This window comes from Melozone crissalis, unplaced genomic scaffold (genome assembly GCF_028551555.1).
Source record: "Melozone crissalis strain CALT ecotype California unplaced genomic scaffold, PUWL_Pcris_2 ptg000013l_1, whole genome shotgun sequence".
In the NCBI taxonomy this organism is placed as follows: domain Eukaryota; kingdom Metazoa; phylum Chordata; class Aves; order Passeriformes; family Passerellidae; genus Melozone; species Melozone crissalis.
This window is the reverse complement of record NW_026535791.1, coordinates 35,386,686-35,410,278: the sequence shown is the minus strand read 5'-3', so window position 1 is coordinate 35,410,278 and position 23,593 is coordinate 35,386,686. Positions and strand designations below refer to the sequence as shown.

At 40.2% G+C, this 23,593-nt stretch overlaps 1 protein-coding gene across 9 annotated transcripts in view; it reads right to left on the bottom strand.

Annotated features, from left to right (window-relative positions):
- Positions 1-23,593, bottom strand: part of MBNL2 (muscleblind like splicing regulator 2) — a 106,812-nt gene that overhangs the window by 28,668 nt on the left and 54,551 nt on the right. For all 9 annotated transcript variants that reach the window (XM_054272222.1, XM_054272221.1, XM_054272224.1 and 6 more), the window contains exons 3-5: positions 5,476-5,640; positions 2,276-2,476; positions 862-1,125 (exon numbers count right to left, since the gene is read on the bottom strand). In XM_054272222.1, the coding sequence (XP_054128197.1) occupies positions 862-1,125; positions 2,276-2,476; positions 5,476-5,640 (630 nt within the window). The remainder of the gene's footprint in view (positions 1-861; positions 1,126-2,275; positions 2,477-5,475; positions 5,641-23,593) is intronic.

The window sequence follows — 23,593 nt, the reverse complement described above, 5'->3', positions numbered from 1 at the left end:
GAGGTGGGCTGTCTTGTCTGAAGAGTTTTAAGTAAGAGGTTAAAATATCTGAAAATAAATCAGATTTATGATCACTCTCTTTTCTTCTGACTGTCGCCACAATGTTTCTTTCCTAATGATTCCCATTACAGTTTACTACTTTAAAACCTCATGATTCAAGTAACTGGCCCATAATAGCAGGAGAGGCAAGAGGTCTCTAGGCATGAAATGTGTCTAACCAAAGTTCAAAAATATACAGGCAACACTTTTTAGTCATTGGGGATAGCTGTAGATCCACAGAGGGCAGTTCTTTCTCATCCTCAGGCAGGCACTAATGGTACATCAGATGAGTGTCCTGGTTTTTCTACACTGCCAGCACAGTGAGACCAAGGTGGCTGGCTGGTTGTCTCGTTTCTAAGGCAGACTGTGCTGATCTCAATACAGGTTTCTGTTCTACTACTGATCTCTGAAGCAAACACTCCCTCTTTGCTTTTCTTCCAAATTTCCACATGTATATCTGCCATCAAAGAGCTAAAACAGCATATGTGTCCCTGTTTTCCTGGGAACACTGAAGCTTATCAGTTTTGTTTCTGTTTGGAAATACTAGGGGCAAATTTACATATAATTAAGGCAGAGAACAGAAGTGGTATAGAGTGTCATTTGCTTCACTGTCTTGAATAGAAATACAGCATTAAAACAAGGGCATAAAGAAAAGAAAGTGCTTCCTCCCATCAAGCAATAGTAATAATTTTATAAATTCTTATCTTTCACCAAAAAAAAAAAAAAAAAAGAGGCAAAAGAGAAAAGAAAGTATAAGCAAACAGCATTAAATTGCAGCAAAATAGGCATCAAAAAAAGGCAGCCATACATGCCAGCACTTACCATCACAGTCGCAGCTGCCGCAGCTGCCTGGGCTGCCACTGCAGCCTGGTTGGCTTGGTGTTGCGCCGCTTTGATTTTGGCCTGCAAATGTGCAGGAGGGTGAAAATACTTGCATTTCTCCCTCATGCAACGACCTTTTATGTAATCCATACACACGGTTACGGTGTTGTCATTTGTGTCAATCATTGTGCTGTCTGCCGGATGCGCAAAGCGGCAATCAGTCTCTCCACGCGCACAGTTCCCCCGCTGGAACTCCCTGCACACCTACGCGCAAAACAACACAGGTTGCAGGGCACAGCTGGCTGCAGCCTGCAAGGGCAGGGAGGCTCCCACGCCCCCAAAAGACAGGCCTGCCCCCTTCCCCTGCTAGTTCAAGTTTTACAGCAACTTCAGTTTAATAAACCCTGCATATTTTGGTGGGTGAGGGGAATGCACCTATCTTTATGTTATTGCGTCCTTAGGTAGCTCTCTGGTACTGTGGTTAAATAACAGAAGCATTCTCAAATGCCTTTTTTTTTTTCCTGTTTGAAAAGCAGCTGGGAAGGATACTTACGTAACTGCTCCTGCAAAACTAGCTGGGAATCACAAAATATTTTGTCTCTTTCTGACTACACTTTGTATTCTTGCAGGTGGGCTGGTAGGGAAGGAGTTCCTCTTGCTGAAACCCAGGGAAAATACACATCAGATGCACCGCATTTTTTATGGAGTCTACAAACAAAACTGAGAGCCTACTTAAAAATAATTTTCAAAAATGGGCAGAATGAACACACTTATTTTCCTAAGAAGAAATGTGCTCAAGACACTGGTGCTTAGGCTTTTGGGAAAGGACATTCATTTCTGCAAGAGCCATTTGGCCTCCTTGTGTACTCGGATCACAGATTCCACTGAGTCCAGCCATGCAGTGATCCAGCAACTGCTGGGAGGCTCTGCACATAGCTGGGGGATTGTCCCTTCAGACTGCCGCAGGGTTGGTAATATTCCACATCTCCATTGGCAGCTCAGGGTTGAAGGGCTACACCATTCCCCTAATACCAATCCATAAAGCTATAAAACTCCCTTATTATCAGTGCAGAAAAACCGAGACAATTATTACTGAAATAAAAAATGTGCTTGTTAGATAGTTCATCAAGGGATGTCTTTATGCGCATACCTCAGGTTTTTTGAGATGATGAACTTTACAAAAAATGAAAACTCATGTTGATGTCTGTGTATTAAATACAAGCAAAAACTATCTTAAAAATAACAGTGTTTAATTACCACTGGCTGCAAGTGGAGAAATCCTGCCTGGTTACAAGTTTTTTATCTGTAGCAACTAAATTTAAGCTTGGCTTCTAAAACAACAGTCATCCCCTCCAAGATCTCCTGCACAGTCTAACACAGATTGTGCTTCTAGTCACAGTGGTGTCTACAGTACCTCCAGTTTATCAGTCCTGAGGAGTTTCTGGGTAGCAGTTGAACTGGGGACTGAAACCGGTGGACTTCCAGGAACAATGACAGGCGGCGTGGGCAGGATCTCAGTCGGGACTAAGCCAACTCCTGGTGTTACTGGCGTTAGGTAAGGAGCAAAGCTAATAGCTGTGTTCGTTCCTATTGTGGGACCCACTGGAAATGTGGGCTGGAAAAGGAAAACACACACCAAGGTGAAATAAAAACTTCTTAATCAATAGCTTACTAGTTGTTCTTTGCTTGCTGTTCTTTCTGGCACTGGTTCATTTTCTCGCTGAAAAAACTTTAAACAGCTGGCAAAATACACAGCATCCTCTCTTCTTTTAATCACGTAACACATTCCAGCAGTACATGAAGAACCACCTTTGTAACTCTATTATTGGAAAAGAGTCTGCAGATGCAAAGGAAGTCCTACTTTGAACCTGAATCAGTGTGGAGGTCCAGCTTACATTGCAGGCTTATTTACACACCTAAATGTAGAAATAACATAGACTTTATTGCTTTTTCTCAATACCTGTTTTCCTTGGAAAAACAGGCTGTTTTTCAAAGTATTCAGATTTCATAGCTGAAGCATTATTAACTATATTAAAGCCATATTTCTAATAAGAGTACATATAATGAGCTCTTTGGCATGTAACTTCCAGTATGTTTGCATACTGTATTTTGCCACCTCCTGCAATTATATGTTACTGTGTCTTATACACTGAAAAAACACAACTTCACAAACGTTTGTGTGCTCAGCTGTCACCAGTGGCAAGCAGAATAAATATTATAATCTCAGCTGGACACAATATTTAGAAAGGGATTATTCAAGCTTATATTAGTTTATCATACGAAAAACTTTGATTGGAGGGAATGATACGGGTCTAAAAAAATCTTGTTTTGTTTCTTCCTACAGTGAGTCAGTGAAGTCATGACCAGAAGAAAGAGCATTTGTGTGATGCTACGACAGCCGTGATGAGGCAGAATAGTGGGTTTGTTACCACCAGCTCCCCAGGGGGTGGATGCAGGACATCACCACGGTCAGCTCATGCTCAGACCTGCAGAGTGCTTTAGTTCTGCAGAGCTGAGTACCCCAGAGAGTGAAGCTATAATTATAAGTGAGGAAAAACTTTGTGGAAAAACAGGACACATCTCTGATCAGCTTTGTCAGAAATTAGGTTCACAAATAAGCCAGCAGCTAGAAACGCAACAGCACAACACTAAGGCTTCAAAACACTTTAACAAAGGAGAAGTGTCTTTCTTGTTAAAGTGGCTTGCATGACATAAAGTATGTAGAAAATATGTGAGAGAAAATGCAGCAGCTAGAAGTTGTTTTCTTTTTTGTTTGTATTTAGTTTTCTTGGGATTTTTTTTGTCTTTGGAACCAATTACTAAATTATAAATGGATGTGACTTAGTAGCAGTAAGATCCTCTGAGTTTACAGATTAACCAGGATAACCAACTGCCATACAGATGCCATACAGAAATGGCATCTAAATGCCCTTAAGAGTTAAAAATATATTATGCTGTGTTCTAATCAGTGATCAAATCTGCTTGATATCAAGCAACTCAGTTCATATGTCAAATATGAGCTAAATTCTGAAGAGCATAATAATGAACATTTATATGAAAAAATGGTTTGACTATGTTGAAAGCAATACGTGTTATGTGAAATAAAAAACAAGAGCTTTGTGTCAGATATAATTTTATGAAAAAATCCACTTGTTAAATGACTTCTATGAAATTTTCTTTCACTTTTTATCCATTTGGTCAAGGCTGAGTCATCTTAATCTGGCAATTTGTGTGAGACAGATCTGGCATTTTTATCACAGCAATCAGTACAGAAGACATGATGTCAATGAAATTTTAAAGTTCAAATGATGAAATGGATGAGAAGAAAAAAGTGTAATTTTGCCACTTCAATTTTTCTCACAATATTAAGTGGTAGAATCTATTACTTCATCAAAACTTTTTCTGGTGAAAACTCAAGCAGTAAATCCCCAGGAAATATCAAGACACATTAGGAGGCCAACATCACCAGATACAATTTGATGGACATGTACCAGAAATTCAGGGAATCCTGACACTCAATGCCCAATCCCACCTGACAGTGGATGTTTTGAGTATAAAAAGGCATTACTGAAAAAGGCATCTGGGCTGAGCTTCCTGTGACCAAATACAGATGTCTTCTTCTGAGACACCTACACTTGACTTCTGTGGTAGCCCATGGAAAGAAAAAGGCACTTTGAAAACTTAATCATCTAATCCAAATGCTGATGTCTGGAACAAGCCAAGCAAATAGTAATTAGGAGTGCCAATGTCTTTTGATAAACTATAAATGGACGTTGGAAACTCGCTGCAGAAGTTGATGCCAACACTCCAGATGCCTCAAGTTAGAGAAAAAATCCCACTCTAGTGGGATGCCTTACACTAGGAATTTAGATTGAAAAATCATTAGCAGCCAGGTGTGAAAAGTTTAATTCAGATTACTTGCCAAACCATGCTTTAGAAGTCTGCTACACTGAGAAGCCCAACTGCAAGGACTGCCCAGAGTAACTGCTCACTTTAGTGCATACCCAAAGATGCTGCTCATGTATGCCAGACTCTAGTTCTATATCACCTCCTGGATATGAAGTGTCTCAGGCACCGTATGAATCACCTTGAGACAAAGCACTGAGTTTGTGAAGTGCATGCACCACCAATTCTCTGGCTTATCCTCAGACACTTCAGACTTCAACAGAGTAAGAAAATGCTAATCATTAACCTTTGTTCCTGGTACTGGGATTAAATAATATTTAAAGCCATTCAGACCCATAGACTCCTGAGAAACTCTGTGTTCCTACTCAAATTACTTACTAGCAAATTATTGTTATTATACAAATTTTCACCTCCAGAAGGATTAATAGGTAAAAATCTTGCAAACATGACATGAAATGCATTGAAGGGCAAAAAAAAGAGGAAAAAAATGCAAATCATTATGGAATTAAAGAAAAATAAAACAAGTCTACAGCAACACTCCATTGCATCTTGAAATGCAAATATAAATGAGCATACCTCCAGCATCTTGATCATTCCTTAAATAAACAGACAGGGACTATTTTTATTGATACTATTTAGAGAACTTTTGCAGGTCAATAGAGTCTTCAACTTTACTTACCATTAAGACCACCAGAGAAACATACTTACCACTGGCTGTAGTGGTGTCCCTGGAAACATGAACTGCATTTGCTGGGCAAGCATTGCTGCTGCAGTTTTTTGCTGGATTAAGTTGTTCCTGCCATTGATTTCCAGTTGAGTTTTTAAATGTGTTGGTGGATGAAGGTACTTGCAGTTCTCCCTTGTACAACGACCCTGGAAAAAGAAGTCACAGTAATCAGTCGGCTGCTTTTGATGATAGCTCAATGCCTTCGGGCAAAATATTACATCATAAACTAAGCAAGAACTAATGAAACACAGGGTGTTTCCTGGGCACTATGCAGAGGGCTGAAAGGAGCTGATGGCCTTGAGCTCTGCCTCAGCCCACCACCTCTGATTGATCATTAAGGCTATTAGCCATGGAAAAAAAAAAAAGGAGAAAGGCTGTGAATCAGCATTTTCATTGTTAAGCACAGATCACTGCCATACAATTAATGATCTCAGAACTGCCCAGACTGCCTGAACTGCTCTCATGACATCCTGGCTAGAGTATCTGGTGTTACTGTAACATAAAAGTTTTTTATTAAATGACATCACATGATGAATAACAAATTGAAACCTTCTTTAAGAGAAATGCAGCCTTATTAAAAATAATTGTGTGATCATGGCAGGGAGGATCTAAAATTGCCACTCACTGCTTGTGTTCTCTCATACATTCACCCTTATTCCAGTTCACTGCCTTCTAGCCTCCTGTTTTTATTACATCAGCACAACTTTGAACTATTTCCATTCAAGTATAAAAGAAGTAAAGGTGGTACTTTTACAGCCTAAATTTAGAAGCAGTGCATGGTCCTAAATCTGAAGGTACACAGCAAAAGGACAGCTCCAATCAACATGAAAGGAGGTGATTTTAGACAGTTACAAGTCAATAAGAGACTAAAAATATAGGTGGGCTGTCATCTTGAGGTGGCTTGGGTTAGAGGAGATGAACGTACAAGCTGACCACAAACACAGGTAGAGCAGCGTAAGATGCACTGATATATTTTCCCCCAGAAAGGGAAATTGTAGGGTGCCCCAGGAGGTTGTGCAGCTGCAGGGCAGGACCTGCTGAGATCAGAGGCTCCTTGATGACACGGCTCACAAACAACCACAGAGTTTTAAGAGCTTTGACTAGAGGGCCTAAAGCATTAGTCAAAGCGCATTGGATACACTCAACCTGTGTAAGTTGTTTCCAAATTGAGATGTTTTTAAGAAGTGTTTTTTAAACTTCTCATTCACTGGTATTAGGGCTTTACTATTTGCAGACAAGCAGGAATATCCTTCTATAGTCAAGAAAGCATCCAGATCCCTATGCAGGAATATCACACAGTACAGACATACACTGACTCTGTGTATGCACACACATACACTGCTACAAAACTTTCAATGGGCTTCAAATGTCCCAAAACCAGTGTTACTGTCATACTTTTGACTTAGACACCAAAACAGAGTGGATTCTGCCTCTAATTTGCTACAAGGACATCATAACTAACTGTTAGGGGTGAGTTAAACATGGTCAGGAAGCTTCTCCTGTGTCGAGGCTGATGGGAATGCAAACAGCCCTTTCCACACTATGAAACTATTGAGAACAGCCCTTTCCTGAGCTGCCCCTGGCTGCTGCTGGGAGTATGCTAAATAGCAGAAGCCAGAAAATGCAAGAAAGCTAAAAATTTAAGAACAAACAACGGTCTCAACACTCAGGAACAATGGTCTCAGTGCTGTTTTGATCTCCTGGTACAGTTGCAACCACTTTCAGGACATTAGGCCTTCCTTCTGTTGAGAGAATCACGAATGCTGCCTGATTTAATGAATTACACAAAAGGAACATTACTCTGTCAGCTAGCATGAGCAGAACCAGAAATAGCTGTGATTTGATGGACAAGAAAGAAAGCTGGCTCCTTCATTTGGGGGGAATGTGGCCTTTACCACCATCATGCTAAACTGGAGCAGATCCAGCACAGACAATGAGCATATGCTTTTTTGTTGGCTGATGAGGCCAACTGATTTAGACATTTTTAACTGATATCTATTTTACCTTAGCCTATATTGTGGGCTAAGGTAAAATAGACATATGAATGGCTCCTACAGCAAATCTAAAAATTAAAAAACCAAAATCATATCAAACTACTGAATCTGATGGAAATATCAACCTATGGAAAAAACTTTTTCTTAAACAAAGACTGAAAGCAACTCTCTTGCACAGTGGCTTCTGAAGCACCTTAAACCTGAAGAGTGCCTTTAGCCAGACCCCCAGTCTGACCTCTAAAAGCACACAGATACTGTATACCATCACTTCCAGCACAGCAAAGCAACCCACAGTGCACAAAAGATTGGTTATTTCTGAAAACTTTCAAAATAATCCAACCATACAGAAATGTACTGTCCTCTCTGAAGTTATTCATGTCTGTGCATCGTTTACCAGTTCTTTGAGCTCCTGGTTAGCAATGAACGTACGTTCTATAAAAGAGCTGTGTGGTCCCACCACGCTGCTATAGAAAGCCCTCTGAACAGATCAAGCCTTGTTGAAATTAAATGACCCAAAATAAACTGCAGTGGAATGAGCACTGAAAATAGTGAGTAAATTAATCCGCCCTCACTACCAAAATTAAATAAATTCTGAGACTGGCTTTTTTACTTTTTGAACCTACAATGGCAGTAGGAAAACATCTAGAGGAATTTTTCATTCCTTTTTTCCCATATGCTCCATTTCCCAGCTACTAATCACTGCACAAACAAAAATTCAAACCTGTAATATCATTTCAGTCAAATGAAATTATATTGACCCTGAATTTTTTTGTTTATTAAAAAGTCAAATGCAAAGTTCAATTCACATGATAGCACATATCAACCAAAAACCAAACAGACAACTATATACAACATGCAGGGGTATTCAATGTTTGGCTGGGTCACCACCAATGAGTCCACTTTGTAAAAAAATAATATGCTAGAAGGCCACATCATCACAAATGCAGAGACAAAAAGAGGTACTTTAACTTTCAGGTGCATCAATATCAAGCTTCTGGAGCAAGGCTTGCGACATCTTAAAACCACAGCAGTTTAGGAGCTGTTCCACAGACATTCAGTCCCTCTGGCACAGGACAGTACAAACTCAGGCAGGGAAAAATAATTGCTTCTTACAACTTTTAACCTGTTCCCAGATATGAGTCAGAGTCCTGAAACCAAGGGCATAGACAGGTTGGTTTGAAACTGGGTCCCTAGAAACTCCTGTCACCCAGGAAATGAAGGTTATCAACAAGCACATCATAAGTGGTTGTGCACTTCCCATGGGAATTCATGCAAAAAAATCACTGTCAATGAGCTGTCTCCTTATCTGCAATGGCTAGAAACAATGAACAGACATCAGATCACATTCCCAGCAGTCTGTTACTCCCCTCATAGTGGAAGGATAGTAACTCTGACCTTTTATTTCTTTGTCTTTGTCCTCTCCAGCTGTCCAGCCTACTGCCCAACACCGCATTTCAGGCAGGCAGAAGAAAGTTTGAACAGAAAACTACTTTTCTACTGCTAATTATCTGGACTAGAACATGCTGTGGCTTGTATCAGGCTGTCCCACAGGTTTCATTCTAGCAAAGCAGTGAGAGAGGGAAAGGGTGCATCGAGGAGCTGGGAACTCAAAGGATTTCAGTGCCCAACACCAGAGCACAGGAAAGAGAGATTCCAGTTCTACAGGGGCAATGGTCTGGGGAGCTGCTGCCTGACCAGCTTAATTTCATAAACACATCCCTTAACAAGCCATGTCACACCATTGGCTTTTTTTTTTTTTTAAATCAATAGATTTTCCCATTAAGAACAACAGGTAGTTTGTCTAAGATCAATGCCACAAGACAGCCCACAGACTAGAGTATATGAAAAAGCTAGATATGTGCTTAGAATTTTACATTTAAAATAAGCAAAATTAGGTGAATGTAGAAGTAACACCCCATAACTTTGCATGCTAACACATGCAAAGGATCCACATAGGGATCCATTTCCTGTCTTTTAATATTTCATACATTCACAACTTCTCTCAGTGTTTTACAGTTGCTCTGATAGTAACAATAATAAGTAATTCAGGTTTGAGAATTGCTTATGTGTAATAATGAGTTAGTTTTACTTATTAAAATTATCTTTCATAAAAGTAAGATGATTAAACAGAAAAAAAAAGGCAAAACAATGTTTCCTCTATCTCTTAAGGCAAGAATCAATTAAAGCTTCTAGAACTATTTTGCTCAGGTACAGAATTTCAGGCAATTAATTTATTGATGCTATTAGTGGGAAATAACAGAGCATGACTCCCCCTACTCACAGCACACTGTTAAAAACCAGGTTTCCCAATGAGAAGCAGAAAGTAGGAGGCCTGCTGCCTCGCAGGCGTCTGTCCCTTGTTCCAAACGTCGCTCCTCAGGGTGCTTCCAGCTCCCCCTACTCAACTCTCTTCCTACTGTACCCCAGATCCCTCCTTCCTTCTCCCCCTTCTCCTCCCACCTCCCCTACCTACACCCAGGAAACCACTCAGGATAATTACAACAGGCTGGAGCCGTGCGTGTCCCGAGGAGTGGCCAAGGCGCGCACGCTGCTGGCACACCGCGCTCGGGAGAGGCCTAGCGCCCGCTCCTGCCTTTTCCTTAATTGGGTAAAACTTTGCATCTGCTTCTACCCAGACACTGATTTTTGCATAACCAGTAAGAACTTTGAGATATGTCTTTGAGATGTCTGCTTCTAGCAGCTTTGCTTGAAATTGGCTACATTGTTCAGAAGTTATTAAGGTGAGAGGATGACGCTGGCAAAAATACGGACAGTGCATTTATGCAAAACCTGTTTCCTTAAGAAAACAAGCTAAACCTAAAATGCAGATGAAATTGTATGAACTCTCAAGATTGAATTGCAGTCTAATGAGAAAATAAGAAAAGTATATGACTTCCAAGACATAAATGGTTTTAGAAGGCATCTGAGCAACTCGTTCTACAAGGGAAAAGAAGATTTTCTGGTTTCCAGATAGACACTACGCGACCTAAACATTTGCTGGAGTTAGAAAAGACATACACAAATTTTTAAAAAGTACTAAACACCTAATGCCACAACTATCCCTCCCACTCAAAAAAAACTTCTGCAATTTTCTGCACGCCTTGCACATGCCTGTAAAGATCAGAACACATTTTAAAACAGTAATGCCTTTGCAGCTGTGGGCATGCTGCTTAGCTAAACATTGCCTACTGAAAGTATTACACACTGTCAAAGCCCCAGCAGGGTGGGAGCTAGCACAGGCCACTGTCCAGGGTGGTGGCAGCACATGGCAAGAATAGCCACAAAGACAGCAGTGTCAGCAGCTGGGGTGGTACCTAAGGCATAAACACTTCTTTGGAAGAGTTTCTGTCAACAGCAAAAACTGTTTTTTCTCCTTTGGGATTCCTCCTCAGCAGCCTCTCAGCAAATTCTGTTTGGGAACATGTTTGGCCTCACCCAATCAATTAAAAAATTTCCGTATTACATAAACCAGGAACTTTTCAATAGTGATAATCCTGTGCTCCCTGAGGCTAAAAATAGACCCAGTCAATAGGAGGGCAGGTATTTTGAGATACTTAAGCTTCTGCTCCTATGCATAGACAGTCACATTAACTCTACCAGACCAAAGCTTCCAGTTCAGAAGTTATTTTTCAAATGCAGAAATATCAAAAAGGAAAAAAAAAAACCCAAAACAATAAAGAGAACACTGTGTTCATACACAGAGAGGGATGATTGCTCTTGCTCTACAGGATTTGAATGCATGCATTTCCTACATATTTTAGTACGTGAGAGTTCAACCACCAATGGCACTTTCAACAGTCATCGAAAACCCTCAGACTCCAGTTTGGACTGAATTAAAAAGCATTTCCATCTAACATCACGATCCATGAATTCAGTTTTCCTATGCAGGTCAATCTGCTTCCTAACTTCACTCAGGAAGTAAAAAACCAGACACCACAGCTCCACTAAAGTATTCCCTTTGCACTTGCTGTGAATATGCACCACCTCACACAATCTGTAGGACTACACATGCTCATAGAGCTATGCATATGTCCAAGGACTTAGGGGATTTAGTTAAGCCTTAAGAATGACTAGTCAGAGATTTTAAAAAATGTAATGCAGCATTTTATTTCTTCCTTAAGGCATAAAAAAAAAAAAAATTCATTTTGCATAATTTCACATCTAGAGTACATTGCCTTACAAACATGTATGCTTATGAAAACACTTTTTTTTAGCCTAAGCAGAATTTTACATAATTTCATAGAAATAAATGGAGATCAGAATAATATATCTTGAAAATGGGGCACACGTGAACTATTTGTGAAATTGAAAAATAATTCAAAAGGACCCAAACTGCACTACTAATAGAAATATTAAGCTTTTGATGGTGAGTTCAAATACCTCAGACTTTACAGTTTGCCATACATCTTATAAACACAAAAACCTAAAGCAAAAAGTATATTTCAAAACAACACAAGCATCTCTTACATTACACTTGAAATGGTTCAGTTCTTGGATCTGTTTTCCTAGGAAAAAAAAATAGACAAAAGCTACCCACAAAAACAAGTCAAAACCAACTTTGAAACATTGCTGAGAACTTAGTTCTGTATTTATAAAGCCACCTTGCAAGTCCACCCACCAAAGTTAGTGAGTGTGCATACATATTTATACGCACCTACACACTTCCGTTCCAAGAAAAAGTAGAAGGCAAATTCACTTTCCTACCTTAAGGTAGAAAAGAAAGGAGGAAAAAAAATTCTCAGGTGACTTCAGTTTTATTCAGTTTCCAACTAGCTAAGAAAACCCATTAGCTACTCTTTTAATGACTTCAATTTTTTGTAAGCTGGTAAAATAAAAATGATCAATTTATTCATAAAAGTAGAGAACAAGAACTGCCTGTAACTGACAGAAAAAATAGAAAAATATTGAACAAAAATGGAAGCCTTACAAAAAGATGGAATGTCTAAATGATGTAAGAGTCTTGCCACTAAAGACTTAATATGAGGTATTTATTTAAATAGAAAAAGACAAAATGTTCTACTGAAGAGCACATTTGCAATGCACAAAGAGCTCTGAGTCTCTCAAGATGCTCTTTCAAGCAAATGTTGAGCATAGCTATAGAGAATGGTTAATAATTTCCCTTGCAATATCAAGGGAAGCGTACTCAATATTAAATTGCTCAGAAGACAAAGAAGTCAAGCAGATATGGCAGACTCAAAAAAAAAAACACTTACAAAATTCTAAGTTGTTTGACAACATCCTCAAGATTATTCTAACAAATAAGAAGAACACTCAGACAAAGAGACAACAGTTTAATATCAATTTATTTTATTTCTGTGTTTACTGCCTTGAAAATAATTTGAGAATAATAGGGCAATAGAGATTATTTCTTTACAAATTATCTAGCTCATTTTGTTTTTCTTTTCCCATTCCTCCCCCTTCACTAGCACTCAAAATCAACCAGTAATTTTTATCTCAGCATCGTTTGGCTACCAGCATCTATCAGCAGTACATCACAAGCAACTGTGGACAATCCTTGAAATAAATCTTCGCTCTAATTCACATAGACAACTTCCAGGGAATGAGAGGCAGCAAACAGGTAAAAGGGAAAAACCCAACAGAATGAACATAACGACAGTGGAGGGAAGCATAACCTTATTTAGATAAAATTCCTCAGATGTCAGAATTCTATTATATGGGAGGTGAGAGTCTTCACACGGTGTGAAGCTCCCTTGTGCAGGTCTCCAACGCAGCTCCCCTGTGGGAGGACTGGATGCAGCCTGCCATGGGACTCAATTTGGGTTTCAAAAGCAGAGCAGTGATTTAAGCCCTCCAACTCTGCCCAGCCAGAGAAGTCAACATATGCACTGATTCCTGCATTATAGAAGAAAATGCATTATAGAAAAAAATGTCTAAAACCTTTACAGAGTCTCAGAATAGAGCATTACACATAGTAAACTGATAGCTGGGCAGCTCTCACACATCTGCTCATCTCAAGGATTGAGTGTTTTTGTGGAAGACAGAGGAGAGATGTGTAAATTGCAGGCTGGACCACACAGTAAGTCAAGGTGACACAGAATTTTGCTGGTAAACAACATACTACATCATTAAATTTAACTTGACTGAACAGTTAAAGAAGATAAGAGCTTGATAAGAGGCAATTTTTCTTCAAATTTTCTCAGTATCTCAAGAGTATCTCAGTATTTCAGTATCTCAAAAGTAGCCATTTCAGAATTAATAACACAAAGAGAGGCAAGTTGCTTGGCTGCAGGGCAGATGGCAAGAGAAAAAGTAACAGTGGTGTAGCAGAGCAGCAAAACACCGAACAAGAAGATGGGTATGGCACAGCACCACTTCCTGACATATCCCTTTCCCCACCTCCTCTCCAGTTTCCATAAAAACCTTCAAGTAGACATGTGCTGACTTTAATGCAAGCTTGCTCATATGAACAGGACTGAGATTAAACTCCCTTGCTTTGGAAACACCACTTTGCAGTGATAAGGTAGGCAAGGGTAACTGCAGAACTGACAGTCAAGCCCCGAGACACCTTATTTCTCTCTCAGTGGCCTGTAAAGGAAAGGCACTGTGGGTCAGCACACAGACCCTCCAATGTCCATAGCACATACCCTCCACCATATCCAGGTTAGAAAAGAAATAGTGAGTAATGGGGAGAGGTCTTTGCTGATGGGATGCCTATAAGCCCATAGGATGAACACCCCAGCCAGGACCAGGCAATGGGCTGGTATGCTGGCAATGGTTCCCTCAGCAATACACCAGGAATCTTAATGTACCTCAGAAAAAGCCATAAAATCCATGTGGCATCAAGAATGAAGAGAAGATATGCCTTGGCATTGAGGAGCCTGGTTAACTGGATCAGAAAGAAAATGGGAGTAGAGTGCTATAAAAGTGACTCCATTGGCTTCCTACAGCAATTCACCAGGCCAAGGAAGTCTTGAGAAGGTGCTTCATTTGCAAGTTGCAGCGAGTGAAATGTGACTTGCAAAAGGCCCATTACTTGGAATAGTGTCACCAAATGGAAAAGGTCATCAGTATGGTGTACCAAGTCCCCATACTAAAGGATCCACTGGTGTGCTACAGAGAAGGGCAGACTTAATGAACAGCAGAAGCAAGTGACTGCCTTGGACACCAGCATGCCACCGCCCCCAGCTCTCAAGCAGGATTTCCAGCAGCATGGAACTGCCACCAGGTGAGCTGGTATGTCACTGGTGAGCCCTTGTGCTGCTCCTTGGGAATATGCTTTCACTCCAGCCAGGCCACCCTGCACCCCTCTATTTGCTCAGGCTACCAGTCCAGCTGGGGCTTCCTGGGACTCTTCCCTGTTTCACAGCCAATCATTTTGTAAACAAATGGAAAAAGCAAGGGCCAAGTTAAATACACAGATGGCCAAGGACACCTTACATAACTGCAGAGGTGAAAAGTACAGAGTCTTGTCCCTCTGCAGAGAAGGAGTGTTTACCCACTCCAGTGGCAGCGCTGGCACCGCAGCTGCGTTATTAATAAATCATCAGCCTTGCTCCTAGGACCAGCCAGCAAGGACTGGAGTCTGACTTTCTCAACCAATTGGAAAGTTCCTGTGAACAAACAGAAATTAAAGAAACAAACACCTAAAAATGAATATATATATATATGCACTTTCAAGGAAGAATCAGACATAAAATCCTCCTTAATTTTTCTAACTTCTGAGAAGCAGCAAACAAATTATTGACATTAAAAGACACCGTATCTCTGGGGGCTGCCTACAGAGAGGATCAAGTATACCAGACCTGAAAAGCCAAGGGGAAATAGGGTATCTTTCCTCACCTTTTCAATACTCATTTCATGCTCCTCCTCTTCTGGGAACTGGTTTCTTAACATCAGTGAAACATTATAGTTTCCGTCTTTTCTTGCAGTCTGACACACCTTGAATTTCCCTCCTCAGGGAATGGGGAAAACAGCACTACTAGCAAGAGGGGCAGTGAGACCCCTGCTCTGAAGCAGCAGGACATAAGAGTTAGCAGTGAGAAATACCCAGAGAATCAACAAACTAAATCAGCTTAAAAAAAAAAGGGGGGGGGGGGGAAAGAACAATGGTAAAAGATCCATAAACTCAAGCAAGAGGAAAGAATGAAGCCCTGGCATTCCAGTAAGCTAAACCTCCCCTCTACCCCCTTTTCTTTTTGCTGAAAGGCTATCTAGCCTCTTCCACCAGGTATTAGGAAGCTTCCAGAAGATCTAGCAAAAATAGCAAGAAATATAATGCAGTTACATTTATCTGAAATGGTAGCTTATGGAATTAGGCAGCTAAATCATGGTTATGAGAAAAGATAAGACACATTAGGATGTCTTATTACTTTCCTGAATACTATATTCATTCCAGTACTAGAATATGGGATTGTGGTCTCAAGAGTGCTTATACCTTCTCAATACTGTGTTGAAGGAGCAGATAATTATTCTCTTCCTTAAGACAGATTCAGCACTGACTAAATAAAATTCTAGGTTAATTTCAAATTAAAATAATGCCTCTAGGTTTTCCAATGCATATATCCATGACTTTGGGAGGAACACACACGCTAGACTCCCTAGGATTTATTATATAGCAATGACTTTGGAATACTGTGATAATCTCCATGGTACCTGTCTTCATCAGTAAAAGCAGTGATACCAACCTCAAACACATAACTACATCTACTATTTTGCACAGCCTTTTCCACACAGCAAATAGGCAGTCAAATGGCATTTCTTTTAACCCTGACAGTCAGTGGTCAATACTCCAACACGTGTTCACTTACCTCCTGCCCTGAATGCAAGCTACTCACTCCCTTTTGGGCCCATGCATAGGGGTGGCTCTAGAGGATCACATTAGCAATGGCTCCGTTAAAATTATTAATGGATTTCTCAGTCGTCTTGTGATACTAGACAGCATTACTCCCACTCTGTGCAGAATAAACTGAGACCAAATATGGTTAAACATATTGAGAAATGCCTGCAGATTTTGGCTGCAGGTGTCTGTCCTCCTTTCACTTTGCCGTTGCATCCATGTGGCACATGCAAATGCCTCACTAGACACCTACTGCCCTTGGGATTTGGGAGTCCACCCACCTCATGGCTAACAGCTATGATGCCAGTTTCAGGGACCCACTCACTGGTTCCCAGAGGAAGAGGTAAACACCTGACCAAGAGCCCATCTCCTGCCAACCCTGCCACTGCCTGCCTCTCTTGTTGCACCAGCATCATTTGGCCAGAGACCTGACCCCTCCACGTGTCATCTCACACTGAGGCACAGGGAAATACAGGGCTGGAAGAGAGCATGCACTAATGTTGCCTGGACAGCACATCTCATTTTCCTCAACTCTTGGCTCCTACCCAGTTCACCTGGCCAAACCCCGACCTTGCCCCTCTCTCTCTCCATTTCCTCATCTTCAGCCTCTTCCCTGCTCCTGGCACCAGCACCTGACACCACACAGAGCTGTGTCACTCGTCTGAAAACAGCTGAGTGTATGTGGGACCTGACTGCCTGCGCACAGCCTCTGCCAGGCGTGCATGGATGGTGAGGTTTCACACTTGCAAAATGACCAAGTTTGGGTGAAATGTCTCAAAAATAGCAGAAGGTGAATTATTGATATCAGAGCAACAGTTGTGGTGCTGGATCTCAAGATTCAGCTATAAACAATGAGAAATCAAGTTTATTATTGAGCCAGTTTTAAAAAAGTGGAAGGAAAACCAAGGTGTTTACATCTCAACTGTTTTTCAAAGATGGTTGAAGTGTTTCACCAAAACTTTAAATAAACACTCTGAGTCAGTAATTGAAATGTTTCAGCCCAGATAATTGCATTTTGAGAGACTTAGATACCACAGAAAAGGAGGATATTATTTGGAAAGTGGTGGGGAAGATTAAATCCAGGTGATGATGACGGCACACTGTTTGTTGGTAATAAAACACATGTGTGCCTCATCAACATGCCTGACCAATAGCTAATGATCACAGCAACCCCAAGCATTTATGGAGCAATAAAAATATTTAAGCACAATGGCAGTGAGCAAAACATTCATGTTAAAAATTAAACCTGTTGGACCATTCATCCAGAAATACTTGAATACAAGCAGTTGTTCTATGTTCAAAGCTGATGCACTCCACTGACAGAATAAAGAGCTACCAAACAGCATTTTGGAGAATATAATGCTATAAGCACATGAACATAATTTCAAGGCAAGCACTTTGTTCTACTTTAAATTGCATTGAAAGGAATCATGTACCAGTGTACCAAGACTTTCCAGTGTCACAGCAAAGTCACAGTGATCTATACAGAAAGAAAAAGAGTCATGACTTGAATTGACCCATTTGACTTGAACAAGGTCTACTTTGTTTTTTTCAGCATTTTGAAGATGATACCTTCCCACCTTTAACTCTTAGCAGGGAAAAGATGTTCATAAAGTATTAACAGGCTCTCACAACATCTAGTATGACATGTGCAAACTCACTTGGCGAAAGGAACCACTTTTGTTTACTTGCTCTTCCTTTCTCCTAAAGTTTCTACGGGAGACAAGCAGACTCCACTGCAACAGTGGCCAACTGACAACTTTCAGTGTTCTATCTCCTGGAAGGCTTCACAGATCTGGCACCACGCTCCTCTGTTTCTCAGGAGAAACCCAGGGCCTGAAATACTGTTCTGCAAACAGGAACCGAAGTACGACATAATTTATGACTTTCCTTTGTGGGTAAAGTGTTTTCACTGCCCGCATCTTATCTGAGCGGGAGTCACAAGACAGAGATTCCCATCAAACCTCTTTTTGTCAAATGTTTCCTTTTGTTCGGGCGCTGGGAGGGAAGAGGCAGGATGCGGTCAGGAGCCAACAGCACAGCCAAGGCTTCCGTCACTGCTTTTTATGCCAAAGTGACAACAACAACCAAGTGAGAAGCTCTAAGTGAAGATTTTATCACCCTCTCCCTCTCTGCTCCCAAGCAGGAATAGAGAGACAAGAAGTGCTGAGAACTTTCCTCTCTGGAGCAGGAAGGAAAAGACCACAACCACCAAGACCTCAAAACTGCATGCAGACTTTGAGAACATACTTGGCTCATCATACTGGCCTGGTAGTGTGGCTGAACCATGTTTCATTGCTCCCAGGAAACTCATTCATCATAGCTACTCTAGAGAATATTTAGAATAAATATTCTTTATAAATGTCACAAGGCTGAAGAATACATTAAACTAAAACTCTACAAACGAAAACAAAGTTTTATGAAAGAAAAAAAAATGTATAATGACCGTATGCTTTCCACAAGTGTGGCTCTTTCACAGCCAGAAACCCTTCAGTATTTGTTTCTATATTCTATTCATCTGATGTGCACATCATAAAGTGATTACAATAATTGTGGCATGTCAGATTCAACCTAAAGGACATACAGGTTAGAATGCAGTATGGTTAGAAGTGTTACTCATAATTGAAACCATCTTGATTCAGATTTTTCAAAAAGCCTTTGTAATTGCAGATAGTCTGGAAAAGAAATATTTAAATGGCCAATTCAGTGTTTTTTCCCATCCTGCTGCTTTTCAGCAAAGAAAAATTGTGATGGATGAGTACCATTCATCAGGAGAAATAGTCAAAATATGAGATCACTAACCAGCGACTAGACAGGGTTTAGTCAACTCCCTTGTTTAATCACTGGGGATTCAGTGTCTGGGATGGAGGGAGGTTGGGAGGGAGTTTAGACGATTCTTCAATTTAATAGTAACATATTAAACAAATTTTAAACATTATAACCATTTAAACCAGGCTGTAGTAGCCTATTTCCAGCAGAGCAGAGAGAGGGACTCTCTCAATCAACAGTGACTGCATGAAAGTTGGCGTATGTAGCAATAAAAGCTATTTTGGCATGTTAGCAAGACAAAGACTAGAGTTAGATCTTCTTTGTCAAGTGCAATCTAAAATCATGCCAAAAGATACAGTTCCTGATACAAGCTATCATTTATCTCCCACCACTCATTCACAGGGTAGCTTATAAAATACTAGTCTTCAGGCTATTAAATCCTTACTCTACACTACTTAGCAAATAAATAAAACAATAAAAGCCAAAGAAAGTTGTCAGATGTGTTTTCACATCTTCAGGCCAGTCTTGGGGGCACATAGGCTGCTCTGTAGGGTAAGAGGGCATCAAAAAACAAAATATGGGAACTCATTAGGGATCCTCTAGACAACCTGTGAGACAGATGGAGCATCTTCCTATGAGGTCAAAGCTCCGACCCAAGGCACTGCTGCATCGATTGTGAGCACAGAGGTAAAAGATGGAGGAGTTTGGGATGACTGCAATCATTTCCCTTCATTGGTAGGCAAGCCAAATGCTACAGAATTCATGGATGATATATGTAGGCAGACAATCACATACAAACAGCTTTATAAAGAGTACCTCTACTTCTCTAAAAATATGGCTTCTGACACAGAGATTGCTTTGGAAATGAGTTAAACATGAAGGCACCCCAAGCATGTCGTTATTAGCTTTACAATTATAGAGTTTCCTCTGGTTTTAGATTTTTAGATACCTTTAAAGCAGACTGATTACACGTATCTTGCCTTCCTACAAAACATAATGTGGAATATAGTAAATAATGTCAGTCTTCCTTGACAATTTCACAACAAAGGAATAAACTGCCAATGGGGGAAAAGTATTTCAATTAATTTAAAATCAACACTAAGATTACAGAAGTGCTGTTAACACTTTTTTAAGGAAATTGTCTCCTTCAGTACTTATCAACAGGATTTTAAATTTATTTTACTTTACCATCCCACACTGAAAACCCAGTGTTTCGTCAGAGTATGTATCTGAATTCTTCCCACCAATGGTAGTTTCAGTTTTAAAGTTTTACTGGATAGAAAATATCAAATCAGTTTTAAAAGTCAGCTGTGCTTTAAGAAGAAGAAACATAGTGAATTTTAAAGGCGTGAAGGCCTCAGTAGAAGGTTCATCATATCTACAGCCACCCATCATACTGCAGACCATGCCTTATTCGTTTTCCCATGCTATAATCCTGAGAACAATGAAAGAGAGACAGTAAAGAATGGAGATGCATGCCTGAAGGACTCCCTTGGCTGGCTATATTTAACAAATTAAGTGTTCAGTTTTAACTAGTTAAAGAACATATGATTAGCATATCATAGAAACCAAAGAAAAGGTAAGAGCTATGAAAAACCTTTTCAAACATCAAACAGAAATGAAACAAGCTTATAAATAGAGTTGCCTGCAAGCAAACAATTTCTGGAATGTACTGGGGGAAGCAAGGGAGAATCCCACAACAAAGGAGATTGTAAAAGCCAACCCAGTTTAACAAGTGGAATTACCAGTTTGGAGACTGCAGGGAAACAATGCAAAACCACAGCGAGTCTGATACAAAGAAATTTTCTCAGCATTTAATAAAAAAACACCAACATAAAGGCCAATTGCTAGGCAATTAAACATGGCTCTTTGGAAATGCAAAGCCTTACACAGACTTGGTTAACTACTCATGGAGTGCTAGAATTAATGAGGAACTGCAGCTCTCCTGGCATAAAGCTGAACAATTTCAGACACATCTGATCACAGTCGGAAAATGTTAAGCTACTTGAGTACCAGACAACAATTCATATATCATCAAATAGCTGTCTGCCAATTTATCATCTACTTTTTGCAGACACAAGAGATGATAACCCGTAAACATCTCAAAACCATGATTCCAACACTTTAAATCTACCTTTTATGTGTGTTGTTAAAAACAAAGTCACCCATACACACTAGACCCTAGATGATGACACATTTTTCTGATCTCTGACTGCAGCTAAGAGGATGATGACAACCCTGCTAAGATGGAAACGTGGTGGTTGCCACTGCTCTCCAACACCCTTAAAACCCCCACAAACCCCCTAAGGCTGTAGAAGAGTACAGATAATTGAGATTTGTCAGTCTGGAAGCGAGAGACTCACTTTGCAACATTTCTCCATGCCCATGCACGGCCCAAGCAGGCACCATGGCTCGTGGATACAAGTAGCAAGCTGGTGAAGTCCCTCAGCTCTCTGACACCACACAAAGGCTCAACATCCCCAGCTCTCACTGCCTCTTCCCACAAGACAGCAGGATTATCCAGGATGGCCCTGAGTAGCCACGCTGAGAGGTGTGGGATTACTGGTGCTGGCTACAAACCAATGCCTATCTCTGAGGAGCCAGCAGAAAAGCGAGCAACCCAACCCAACCTAACCCAACCTAACCCAACCTCCCTTACCTTAGAAGTGGCAGTTCCCACAAAACATGAGGTGAGCCAGCCTGGACTTGTGTATTCAAATAATTAGCTACATAAGCACCTATTTAATGGACTTCAGATAAACATCATCTTACATTCGGGAAGGTAATTTATATACAAAACAAACTGCATCCAGTCTTGTCTTTTGAACATGTTCATTAACAGATCAGGGACTAACACTGATATCCCTACATCTCTTTAGCTGCCGTATAATGAGGAAAAAAATAAATTCCTAATTCAGAAGTTTAATTTTTTTCTTTGTTTAAACCTAAAATAAAAAGACATGTAGGCGTTCCTTAAAATGAAAGTGCTTCAAGGACAGTGGAGTCAGATAAAAATATATTGCCTGTTGGCTACTGCACCACCACCAGAGAAGTGAAAATTGCTATTCCAAGTACTACAGCCAGGAAGTATTTAGGACAGCTATTCAGCCAACTTTAACTAACTCCAGAGCAACAAGTCAACAAAGCCCAGTATCTGTAAATGCTCTGACAATAACATAAAGAAAGGGTCAAGGCTTGCAAAATCTCTAGCTCCTTTCAAAAATACAAAAAAGAACATAAAGGTAGAAGGTGAATGCATCATGCAATAAAATTTCAGTTAAGGAAAAAACACTAACTATCTTGAAAATAATTAAATCAGATGATGATGATGTACTTCATTACAAAATCCATTAATGATGATAAAATGGGTAAAAGTAGAGTGATAGTAAAGTAGAAGTCTTACTTTGGTGTCTAAATGTAGAAATTGCTTGAAAATTCTGGAAACACAAATCCTAATCTTAATAAAACTTTCATATTTACATATGGCCAAATAAGCAGGTAAAATTAATGCCCAGGAATCCTTTCAGATTTGTCTCTCAAGCTCTCATTGTACGATCATTTTCCTTAGTCCAGTGTCATTAACAACAACCACGTGTGGGTTCACTGCATCATATGAACATATGATTGATGAGATATGAGAACAAATGCATTGATGAGTTCAGTGGTACATAAATTTGGAATAGCAAAAAAATGAATATCATAAGGCGATTGAGTTCACGTTTCTGTCTGCTTCTTAAAAAAACCCAACCAAACAACAACGGCAACAACATAACCACTAACTTCTTATTACATGTAAGTACCAAAATTAATGTTAAAACAGAAGTTCCAAAAAGAAGTGTGAAAGGTTCTAGCTATGGGCCCTTATAGTTTTGCTAAGCTGACTATTTAATAAAATGTTTACCACCGACACTTTTGATATGGTATTAGGGAATTTGGACACCTCCTGTCACCCAGTTTTCTCCTGTTCCTTTTCCTGAGCAGTGGCAACAACAGCTACCAAGACTGAGGTAGATTTTGTTCCCCTCTGGCTCCCTGTATTTTCCTCAGAGTGCAAACTGGGGTAGCTGCCCTCTTTCTCTGCTGTTGCGGTCTCCAGCTCTTCTCAGACATCCAGATTTTTTCTGAGTCACTCACTTTGTTACAACACAGGCTCGTTGCCTCTGCACTCAACAGAAGGTTACAATTAGGAACACTTCTGTAATTACTTAGATGAGCTGTTGTACACCTCTGAATTTGTCTTCATACTCTCGAGAGCAAACCGCAGACTCTGCTTCTCAAGAGCCACTGCAGCTGCGTACAAGTAAATAAATAGAAATCTTTTTTTTTTGACAAATGCTTCAGCGTTTAAGAAAATAAAACAGCTGTACTGTGTTAGACCAAGGTCCATCAAGCCCAGTATCCTGTTTCCAAAAGCAGTCAGCAGCAGATGCCTAGGGAGTAGTATAAGAACAAGGAAACTATTTAATGATATATATTGAAAATATTTTTCACATATTCTTGATGGAAAACAGAGATGGAATTTTGACAGAAGAGGGGAAA